Below are 12,316 nucleotides of genomic sequence, written 5' to 3' on the forward strand. Positions count from 1 at the left end.
GTATTCTGTCACTGTCAAAAAAGTCTCCTCTTCTCTCACAGCTGAACAGTGTGTGAGAGAAGAGGTGAAATCACTAGAAACAGCAACATTGTTTACAGTTAGTGATGTGCTGTGATTGGTCACAGCGATCACACTGAACAGAGCAAAATACTTTGCCCTGCAACAATGTTGTTTAAACTACACTGTCCAATGGACAGTGTGTTTAATGTTGTTTGCTCGTGACCGCGCCAGGGGGCGCGCAAGAGCAAAAAAAAAAAAGCCGTCTCGTAACGGCAAACCGCAGATAGCCGACATCCGTCCCGCCGTTCTATTACAATGGGCGGACGGCAACAGTTTAAACACTTTAACAACAGCTGCTCTTGAACATTTAACGAATTCTGCTGTTTTGCTGATACTCGCTCCATGGCTCCGAGCGCCAACAATCATCCCACGTTCAAAGGCTGTTAAAATCGTGTTGTTTACCCGTATCTTCAGAAACAACTCACTTCTACTGTTGTGGTAAACAACCTGCTTCCCTATTTATAATGGTCTGGCCCTCTAGCAACTTCAGCGCAAAATTATAGCTAATTAGCCAACAAACGTCAGGTGGTCATAATAATCTGGCCACTCAGTGTAGTTGCACATTCACATCAGTCCTTGCCCTCAAGGAGCTTACAATCTAAGGTCCTTTTCTCACATGCATACATATGAGGGCCAATTTAGACAAAAGCTAATTAACTTTCCAGCATGTCTTTGGCATGTGAGAGGAAACCAGAGTACCCAGAAAAAACCCAAACAAGCACAGGGTGAACATGCAAACTTCTTGCAGATAGTGACCTGGCTGGAATTCGAAGCAGGGACCCCAGGGCTGCAAAGCAGAAGCACTAACCACTACACTTCTACACCACAATGCTGAGCGGCTGTAGCATACTCAATGTACTTTTTATGTAGAATGTGAATTATTTGACACAACTGTTTCTGCAGCCAGTTAGAGATATGACACAGCAGCAAGGGTCATTAATTATATCAATAACAAAATAAACAGCAAGACATGTAACAATTGTTTCAACCATTAGATGTCACCCTGCTGCTGCTATTCCCAATTGATGAGCAACTTAGTAATAGCAAACACATCCCAACAAACCACCAATCATCACAATCTGCTGGACCTGCAAACTATGAAATGCATAAATAATCATGTAAATTAATCTTAGAAAGGAACACTTTATACACCAATAAAAAATATTACACGAAAAAACACCTATGCAGACTTTCTGACACTAGAGATTAGCTCAACGTACTTGGGTTTGAATAATCCAAACTCCATAGAAGTCATTAGGAGCCAAATCGTGAAAATGTCCAATTCGGTCCAAATTTGAGATGTCTACGGTCAACTGAAGGCAATATGCTACTGTAAATTATATTGATAGTGCAGTGCATGGGTTTGTTACATTGCCAGGGACCAGGATAACCATCAAAACTTCTTGTAAATGGTATAGAAACTGAGACAACGTTTTGAGGTGCCATTTAAAATGATTGGCACTGCAACTCTCATAACACACATTACCGCCATGCCCTAATGTGAATCCAGCTTTACTGATTAATGACAAGAGGCAGTAGAATGGAGCATCATGATCTGATTTCAGCTTTATACCTAGGGAGACTCTGTTCCTGGGGGAAGAAGAGGCAAACTGCTGCAGATATAGATTGCACGAACCTCGAGGTGGGCATACCTGCAGCGGCCATCAAAAGCTTCAACTCCTCTGGGGTTTGATAAACTCTAGTCACTAACCTGAAACAGATATTCCTTAATGCAAGTCAACTCCTGATCTGCATACTAACTCCAGATCAATGACTCAAAGATCATTCAAGTTGCCAACTTTCCTTTAACAAAAATATCACAAAATGCATCATACAGATAAAATACTTTGGGCTGGTTTTATTAACAAAATGGTATTCATCCTGTGAAACTGCATGCACATTTGTTTTGTCTGAATGGAGGCAAAAACAAATGTTATTTGTATATTTTTACTGATGGAATGTAATTCATGCATAAGATTAGAGTGAATCAGGAAAATACCTCATTATGGTCACTAGATGGATGTAAGGACCATAGAAAAAGATACTCATTTCCTATGATCCTTACCGCCATCTAGTGACCATACAGCACTATTTTCCTGATATTACATTTGACTGGGGAAGAACATATACTAATAAAAAAATTTTGTCCAACTCAGAGAGAACTAATGTACATGCAGTTTGACAGAATGAATGGCTGTGCAATTGTGTTATAACTGCACCCTGTGGGTATACAAAATTTACAAAACAGAAAACACAAAAAGGACACCAACAAGCATCAGGTGTCAGTAGAGATCAAATAATACATCAACAGTTGGTATCTACAGTATTTGTTCATGTGATAAATCGCTAAAGAGTGGAAACTTCTACAAACTTATAACATACTTTCAAAATAGGAAAATAGAAAAGTTGTATTTAATAAAAAAATCCCAAACTATTTATCGATCATATATGAGTCTATCATGTTTTTTACTAACTGAATCTGCAATTTCCCATCCACCCAACATTAAAGATTTATTAAATCTGACCTTAAATTACCGGTATCTACTGTATATTTATTTCCTTACAAGCAACAGAAAGCCACAGAATTTCCATCTCCCGGTATTTGCATACAGAGTGTGTGGGGTGTAACATCTCACCTGTCACTCTCTCTATATATCTCAGTGTACAGGAGACGTCTTCTACTTTGTATCTGACACTCCACAAACATCAAGATGCTTTCTCACAGTTCTCTGCTGGCCGTCATCTTCATTTCTATTCAGGGTGAGAGATGAGGCTCCTTCCATCATCCTCTGCACATACATCTATACATTGTACAATAAATACACACATCAGGATTGATAGGAAGATATACAGACATTTATCAATAATCAATATGTCTCTTCCCATCCTCAGGATCCTGTGGACAGATTGTGATGACTCAGAATCCGGATTCTATCTCCGTGTCCCCGGGACAGACAGTCACCATCACATGTACATCCAGTACTAGCACTGGGAATGGTATAAACTGGTATCAACAGAAATCAGGAAAATCTCCAACACTTCTCATATATGCTGCAACCACCCGACACACAGGAGTCCCAGACCGGTTCACTGGCAGGAGTGATGGATCTCCTTATACTCGTTACACTCTGACAATTACTGCCGTGACTGAAGATGATGAAGGAAGCTATTACTGTCAGCAGTATGCTCAGTACCCTTTCACACAGTGATACAGAGGTGTACAAAAACCTCCTTCCACTATTACATAAGAATACATTACTACATAGTGCAGCATGTGCATGGGACACTGCACAGTAATACATAATGCTCAGTGTCCTATAAAAAAATATTGAAACAAAGTTATTAAAGTGCTGAAGCAGACCACTAACCATCTGCAGTGCATTGCTGGTTCTAGAACTCACACACCCAAACATGAAAATCATACATTATATATCGTACACTTGTATCTGATCTTCTGTCTGATGTGTGCTGCTCAGCTTGGCTGTAGTTACTGTTCCATTCAGCATGGCTGAGCTCTGCCAGGTTGGTGATTCATGATTGGAGATTTGTCTGTTGTTACCCGTTGAGGCCATTCCCCAGATGACAATATTAGGAGAAGGGTGAGATCAGAGGACAGAGGTGCTTTGAAGATTGCTCCTTGTCATTCAGTCCTCTATCAGCCGCTATGTGACTGACCTGCATGTGCTGCCTGCCCGGACCTGGTGTGTCCATCTAATGTGTAAACTGCCTGTGGAGGAGCAGCTGATGGGTACAGATGTATCAGTCCCATGTGAACATGACATGACGGTACCTGGGACCTTCTCACCTTTTTCCCCCTCTAAATAATTTTAAAGTATATTAATAAAGGAAATGAATGCCCTTCTCTGGTGCTCTAAATGGTTACCAATAAAGAAACAGCCAAATCAACCCAACTGCAATAAGAAAAATATTATTGCTGACCCCCATCAATAAAATGTTAGGTGCTTGGATGTTTCTAGTTTCAATCATTTCTAATTTACTCGCCTGGAACAAGCATGTAGCAGATGAGTTAGAACTCCGGACCTGCATATTTGTTCTGTTAGTCACTCAGAAAGCACTGGAACATTGGATAATTATGACATCCAGATAATAAGAATTTTCAGACAGAGAGGTCAGCAGTTACTGAGATATTTATTCTCTGAGTACACGTTTCCTTTTACAAAATGATATACAAAGTGATTCCAGAAATAGTCAATATATAAAGTCCAAATATATATCTGTAGCTAGATAAACCGCATTTCAAAAAGGATAAAGTCCCACCTTTTATTTATTAATAAGAGATATACAGATTACACATGACCTGGTAATCCTGCCAAACTTCATATCATCGTAGAAACAGTCATTTTACCATCACAGACATGTTGTTCAGACATGTTTCGAGAGTTACCTCTCTTCTTCTGATCTGAAGAAGAGAGGTTAACTCTCGAAAGCTTGTCTTTTATATATTTTGTTATTCCAATAAGAAAGGTATCATCGCACACTACAATACTGTTTTTTTTATACATCTTCTCTACTGGACTAATACAGCTTACCCATTTACATTACACTAATTATATAAATATTGAAAAATTTGGCGGTGTCTCACCAGTCAGTCAAAAATTTCACCAGTCAGAATCCATCTAGTGCAGCCTGGATCTCACTCTGAGCTCTTACTCCCTCCCAGTCACTTTCAGGTGCAGGCTAATTAATAGAGAGAGAGGAGGTTTACCTGTTGGGCCAGGCTTAACCCTTTCCTAGCCAGGGAAAGCTGCCGTTTTCAACCTCTCACTGACATACACAGAGTCGTGTACCCTGTCACAATATATATAGTCCCTGCTGTGGCCATCTGGTGCAGAGTGGGGAGTAATAAGATGGGGATAGTGCATACATTTTCTAGGTAGTGTTAGGCCTAGTGCAGGGAAAAGTTCCCATCAAGCAGGGACAGAGAAGGAATGGTCCAGGATTCCCCTTGGAGATTGCTGCAGATTGGGGAAGGGATTGGGGATTGGGGCATCTCTTTTGGAGCATTCTGCAACCAGTTTCGCCAGCATCTACCCTATCAGGAGGCCGCTCTATGCCAGCAAAGAGAACCTGTCATGGAGCACTCCTTGAGCGTACTAATGCTTGTAAATCTGCTTTTTTGGAAATGTTTTGTTGCATAATTGGGAAAGTCCCTTGTCTTGATTGTTTCATTGTGTTGTTCCACCACTGTGTTCTTTTAAAACATTTAATCTGCTATATAAAACCAAAAAACCCAAAAGAAGCATTGTCTCACCTGATCCCTTTGCCACAAACATAGCCTGCCTACGAATCTTCCACTTTTACTCATCCCTAAGAGAGACTTGGGGGTTATTTTTCAAAAACTGGTGCATGTCTGTTTTTCTGTCTGTAGGCAGATGTGAGGTAATGCAATGCATGCTAATGCAGTACAACAGATCGGAAAGTGGTGATCATGTCCTAAGGCCTTGTTCACACCTGTGCGTATTGCATAAGCGCGTCACACGCGCGTTTTCTTCCCGGCGTTTGGCGCGTTTTCATGTGCGTTTTTAGTGCGTTTTTGTACATTAGAAACGCGCGTCGCACGCGCGTTTTGAAGCGTTTTGGAGCGACAACAACTAGAACAGCATTTTAGAGGAGCTGATCAAAAATGTTGAGGATTGAATTTCAATTCGTGTATACCCAGATTTACACTTTTTTCTTTAACGGCTTCACGGCCGGCCGTTGTAAAAAAAACGGCCGGCCGGGAGCATCCTGTATGTAAAAGACCGTGTATATACGGCCTGTTAGCCCCACCCACTTGTGCGTGCAAGCGGGAAAGACACAACATTTTAAAGCAGGCAGCGTTGCATGTTAACATACAAGCGATCCGCCGGCTCCCTCCGCGGCCCCCCTCCCGCTGGTCTCGGGCTCCCCTGTGCCCGGTCTGAGCCCGGGACCAGCATAGTGCCTCACTGACAGGGGATCAGAGGGAGGTCGGTACAAGATCTCCCTCCGGTCCCCTCTCCGGTGTCAGAATGCGGAAGTAATGTATATTACATCACTTCCGCATTCTCGTGTTACTCTCGCGCCCATTATGCCGGACATGTTATATATCACCGCGAACGTCGCAGTGAGAGCAATAATTTTAGGGCCATCAATCACTGATAACACTAAACTGATGAGCTGTAAAAGCTTTTAAAGCATCGCCTATGGTCAATTTTGAGTATGGTAGTTTTTTGCGATTTCGCGGGTGCGCGCAATTTTTAAGCTTGACATGTTTGGTGTCTATTTACCCGACATGACCCCATCTTTTATATTTTACCGAAAATTGGGTAATATCAATTGTTTCCTAACATAATGCAAAAAAAATAAATTTTCAGTAATTTTTCCTAATTATAGTAAAAAATAAACCCCCCAGTAGTGATTAAATACAACCAAAAAAAAGCTCTATCTGTCCCTAAAAAATTGTATAAAATTAATTTCAGTACAGCGCTGCATGACGGAATAAATTTCAGTCAAAGTACCGCAGCGCTGAATACTGAAAAATGGCCTGGACAGGAAGGGGGTGTAAACATCCCGGCCAGCAAGTGGTTAAGTATATGAACTACCATGAGCTTTGAATGTTACCTTTCTCTGGTGCGCCGGCTTGTTTTATTTGCTGTATATTGATGGGGAACTTCTTTGTGGAGATTGGATTGATTACTTTGACTAGATAACAAATTGGATGACCATTGTCCATTTGCCTTTAATAACATGACTTGGTTTAACCACTTGCTGACCGGGGTGTTTACACCCCCTTCCTGTCCAGGCCATTTATCAGTATTCAGCGCTGCAATATTTTGGCTGACGTTTATTCCGTCATGCAACGCTGTACTGAAATGAATTTTATACATTTTTTTGGGGACAGATGGAGCTTTCTTTTGGTGTTTTTTTTTTTTACCACTGGGGTTTTTATTTTTTGCTATATAACAAAAAAGTACAGAATATTTTTTTTAAAAATGGTTTTCCCTTTATTATTTTCGGAAACAATTATTTTTACCCATTTTTTTTAGTAAAATATAAAAGACGGGGTCACGTTGGGTAAATAGACACCAAACATGTCAAGCCTTAAAATTGCGCGTGAAATCGCAAAAAAACACCTAGCCAAAATTGGCCATAGGCGACGCTTTAAAAGATTTTACCGCTCATCAGTTTAGTGTTATCAGTGATTGGGGGCCCTAGAATTATTGCTCTCATTGCGACGTTCGTGGCGATATGTAACATGTGCGGCATAATTGGAGCAATCATCGTTTTTGCGTGTAGGCGCATCTAAAGCATTTTTGCGCATCTATGTGGGGGTGGGGGAACTTTAAAAAAATGTATGTGTTTTTTGGTTTTGTGTGTGTACATTTTAATTTATTTTGTGAGCATTTTTTTAAAACTTTTTTTACACTTAAGTTTATTGTTATCACATAGGGTGCTAAGAATTCCCCTATGTGATAACAAATTACAAATTACAGGGACCCCCAGAGAAGCTGATGAAGCACAGATCTGCTTCATCAGCTTCTCTCCGGTTTCTGTAAGTGACAGAGGAATGCGGAAGTGATGTAATATACATCACTTCCTGCATTCAGAGACCGGGAGTAGAGCGGAGGGAGATCACGTACTGATCTCCCTCCGTTCTCAGTGCACAGAGCCATATCACCCAGGATGGATGGACGCCCGGGATTGTGGGGACGGCGGCGGCGGGGACAGCGACGGCGACGAGAGGTAAGGAGGGGGTGCGCCCTCACTTGCATCATACAAGTGATCGGGCATCTTTACAGACGCCGGACCGCTTGAATGTAAACGGCTATCGCTGGTCATTTAAAATCCAGGCAGTTTCCCGCTCGTGCGCGCCAGGGGGCGCGTGCGAGATGGGCACAAAGGACATCTAAAGACGCCCACCCGCATCCAGGAGATTCCCGTCCGGCCGTCTTTCAATGTTCGGCGGACGGGAGGTGGTTAAAGCTCATTTATTGCTTGCTATGAATATGTAAATACTTGATTGTCCCTAGTCTGGCAATAGGTTTACCTTAAGGTCCGTGTGTAACGCTGATAAGCAGATCCAATTCCTACAGCAAATATTTATGGAAGGGAATGCAATGTGGATCAGTCTCAACAATTTAAAAGGCTAAATTTTCTTTTCTGACCTTGTTTCATATTACTCTCACATGTAGGGTATAACATGAAACCTGGTCACATCCCCTAACCCCAAACCACCCCCACTTACCTGAATGGTGGGTTCTCCCCCAGCACGCTGCTGTGTATGTTTTTGTAATTGGTGCAGCTTTACTCCTTATTATGCATCCAGATAAAGGTACTAAGTCTGGTGAGCTTTTACTTCTACACCACATTACTGAGTGACTTATAGCGTACTACCCTTTAAAAAGAAATTCACATGACCCCACCGCAAAAAACAAACAAACACTGCTCCACAGACACATCCGTTCCCAACAACTGCTCACTATGAATGAAATGACAGCTCCCACTTCTGCTGCTGAATGTAAACACAGAGATGAGGATTCTGGCTGATGTTATGGATGAAATATGGCCAAAGTTAAGAAATGATGACAGCCAGCATCCCCGGGCTCTTTTTTTACATTCATCTGTTGGTAGGGGAAAGAATGGGGTCAGGGAGGCATCTCTGGTTGTTAGTATACCAGCAGTTGTATTAATACCACTGATAAATATGACTTTCTGCTGTACCTGAGGTTCACCTGAGGTTTTGCAGGTGAACACATCATTTGGTTCACTCATTTGCCAAAGCAGAAATGGCAAAGTTCAGACTGCATCCTACTTCGGTCTAAACCTGAACCTCATCACTACCTGACACCATAGGATGGGATTATGTAACTAGAACTGGAAGGGTTCCACAACAATCACACCTCCTATCCTGCTCTTGGACAATCATCATCCACACATTTCATGATGATTGGATGAAGGGCTCTATGCTCTATGCATTTTTTTATTTATAAAACGATAAAGATAAAAGGTACTAAGACTGGAGCCCTTTTACTTCTACATCACATTGCTGAGGGACTTATGGCGTACTCAAAGTACTTTTCAGGTAGGATGTGAATTATTTGACACAACTGATACAACCAGGTAGAGATATGACACAACTGAAGAGGTAATTAATTATAACTATAAACTACAAAATAAACAGCAAGATATGTAACAACTAAAAAAAACATTAGATGTCACCCTGCTGCTGCCCCCAAATGATGAGCAAGATAGTAATAGCAAACACATCCCAACAAACCACCAATCATCCCAGTTTGCTGGACCTGCAAAATATTAAATGCATACATAATCATGAAAGGTAATCCTGGGAAGGAACACTTGAAAAATCAATATAAATATCACATGAAAAGCACCTATGCAAATTTTATAACAGCAACCTTACACCTATGCAAAACTATCTGACACTAGTGGTTAGCAGAACGTGGATTCCCTCTCCCCGCTCCGATCCGCCAGCGCTGACTGGTGGAACGGACGGGGAGGGGGCGGGTACAGCTGGCTCTGCCTCTAGATAGGCAGAGCCAGCTGTCACTCACGCAGCTGGGTGGATCCAGACATTGATGTCGGGATCCGCTCCGGCGTCTCAGTATACAGCTCGCGGTATACTGAGCCTAGGGTGACGGGAGGACGCTAGTTTGTGTCCTCCCGTTACCCTAAGGAGAACTATGGGGAAAAGCACTAACCCTAAGGAGAACTATGGGGAAAAGCACGAAACCCCATAGTTCTCCTTTAAGTTTCATTTACCAAAAAATCAAGAAAAGCTTCATATACATAAATTACTTTGAAGTGTTTTTACAAAAGAACCTCAGACCTAATTGTCTTATGAGACTGCATATTAAGTCATTCTGTTTGAATGGGGGCAAAAACAAATGTAATTTGTATATTTATTTTTCAAGTGGGATATAATTTATTCATAAGATTAGAGTGAATCAGTGAATTAGAGTGAATACCTCATTGTGGTCACTAGATGGAGCCGAGGATCATATTATTTTCAATCATCCTTAGCATCATCTAGTGACCATACACTATTTTCCTGATATTACATTTGACCTGGAAGGAAAATATACTAATCATAGTCCTTTTTGCACCATTCACACAGAATGAGGGTATAATACATGCAGTGTCATAGGAGGAATGGCTCTGCAATTTTTATTATAACTGCACCCCTTGTATATATATTTACAAAACAGAAAACACAAAAGAAACCAACAAGTATCAGGTGTCAGTAGAGATCAAATAATACATCAGTAGTTGGTATCTACAGTATTTGTCCATAACATACTTTAAAAATGAAAAAATAGAAAGATTATATTGAATGAAATGATTTCTATCTATCTATCTATCTATCTATCTCTTACGAGTCTATTATTATATTTTTACTGACTGAATTTGCAATCTTCCATTCACATGTATACCTTTTTTAAATTGTTTTTAACTGTTTCTACTGTGTATTTCTTTCCTTACAAGCAAGCAACAGGAAGCCACAGAATTTCCATCTCCCCGGTATTTGCATACACAGTGTGTGGGGTGTAACATCTCCCCTGTCACTCTCGCTATATATCTCATTGTACAGGAGACGTCTTCTACTTTGTATCTGACACTCCACAAACATCAAGATGCTTTCTCACAGTTATCTGCTGGCCGTCATCTTCATTTCTATTCAGGGTGAGAGATGAGGCCCCTTCCATCATCCTCTGCACATACATCTATACATTGTACAATAAATACACACATCAGGATTGATAGGAAGATATACACACATTTATCAATAATCAATATGTCTCTTTCCATCCTCAGGATCCTGTGGACAGATTGTGATGACTCAGACTCCAGATTCTATCTCTGTGTCTCTGGGACAGACAGATTGCATACACAGTGTGTGGGGTGTAACATCTCCCCTGTCACTCTCGCTATATATCTCATTGTACAGGAGACGTCTTCTACTTTGTATCTGACACTCCACAAACATCAAGATGCTTTCTCACAGTTATCTGCTGGCCGTCATCTTCATTTCTATTCAGGGTGAGAGATGAGGCCCCTTCCATCATCCTCTGCACATACATCTATACATTGTACAATAAATACACACATCAGGATTGATAGGAAGATATACACACATTTATCAATAATCAATATGTCTCTTTCCATCCTCAGGATCCTGTGGACAGATTGTGATGACTCAGACTCCAGATTCTATCTCTGTGTCTCTGGGACAGACAGTCACCATCACATGTACATCCAGTGCTGGTGTAAGTGGCTACCTAAACTGGTACCAACAGAAGCCCCACCAACCTCCAAAGCTTCTTATCTATTATACCAGCAAACGAGTGAAAGTATCATTTGATAATACAATACAAGCCACCTTTTAATTCAATATAATACCGGTCCTCTTTAGAAATATATGTTAAAAGTCAAGAAAGTCTTAAAATGAGTATTCAGTAGATTTTCAGTCTATGTCTGCTTTTGTTTATCTGTATTGTATTCTGCACTTTTCTTATGGTATAGTGGAACTGGCCGTTAGTGATAATAGTTATCTATGATTATTATCATATGACTCCAAAATTTGTCTTTATATCTATTTGTCAAGACACTGCCTCTCTTCAGTATGTGCTTATATGGTACAAAGTTTAAATGTTGATTCAGCATTTTGTACAGTATAAAGACTGAGAAACTGTTATAATAAAACTGAGCATGTGTGAATCTGCCTCAGTGTAGTTAATTCTATGTTCCCGAAGCGCTTCGAAGGAGAATCCCCCAGCCGTCTAGTAAAGAGGTTCTTTCAATTGGTGTCGAAGTGGGACCCGAAGAGTCATCTTTCCCGGTGAGTTGAAATTTTGTACTTTTATACAATTTTCTCTGACCGGGGAAGCTCTGACTAAAATTCGGATCTAGAAATTATTACATGTGTTACATGTAGGAAAGGGACCTATTCATGTTTTGTAAATCATCTGATAAAATATCTAAGACTTGTGTTTGGTACACAAGGAGTTAAGACTTGTGTTTGGTACACAAGAAAAGACTTGTGTTTGGTACACAAGGGGTTAAGATTTGTGTTTGGTAAGATTTGTGTTTGGTACACACGGAGTTAAAACTTGTGTTTGGCACACAAGAAGTTAACCAAGAGACGGCTTGGTGGTTCTCCTTTTTTATAGAGTTATAAGATTATAGAAGTATAAAATATATGTTGTAGAAGTATAACTTATAAGATATATGTTATAGAAATATAAGATTTATTATA

General features: G+C 40.6%; 1 gene segment (V, D, J or C); it reads left to right on the top strand.

The window, feature by feature from the left end:
• The first annotated feature begins 2,760 nt into the window (after window positions 1-2,760).
• On the top strand, window positions 2,761-3,269 carry LOC108803189. The segment is given in 2 exon segments: window positions 2,761-2,820; window positions 2,953-3,269. Coding segments are annotated over 2 exon segments (366 nt in total).
• Window positions 3,270-12,316: the final 9,047 nt, after the last annotated feature.

The sequence above is a fragment of the Nanorana parkeri genome, unplaced genomic scaffold (genome assembly GCF_000935625.1).
Source record: "Nanorana parkeri isolate BGI_ZX_2015 unplaced genomic scaffold, ASM93562v1 scaffold3478, whole genome shotgun sequence".
Lineage (NCBI taxonomy): Eukaryota > Metazoa > Chordata > Amphibia > Anura > Dicroglossidae > Nanorana > Nanorana parkeri.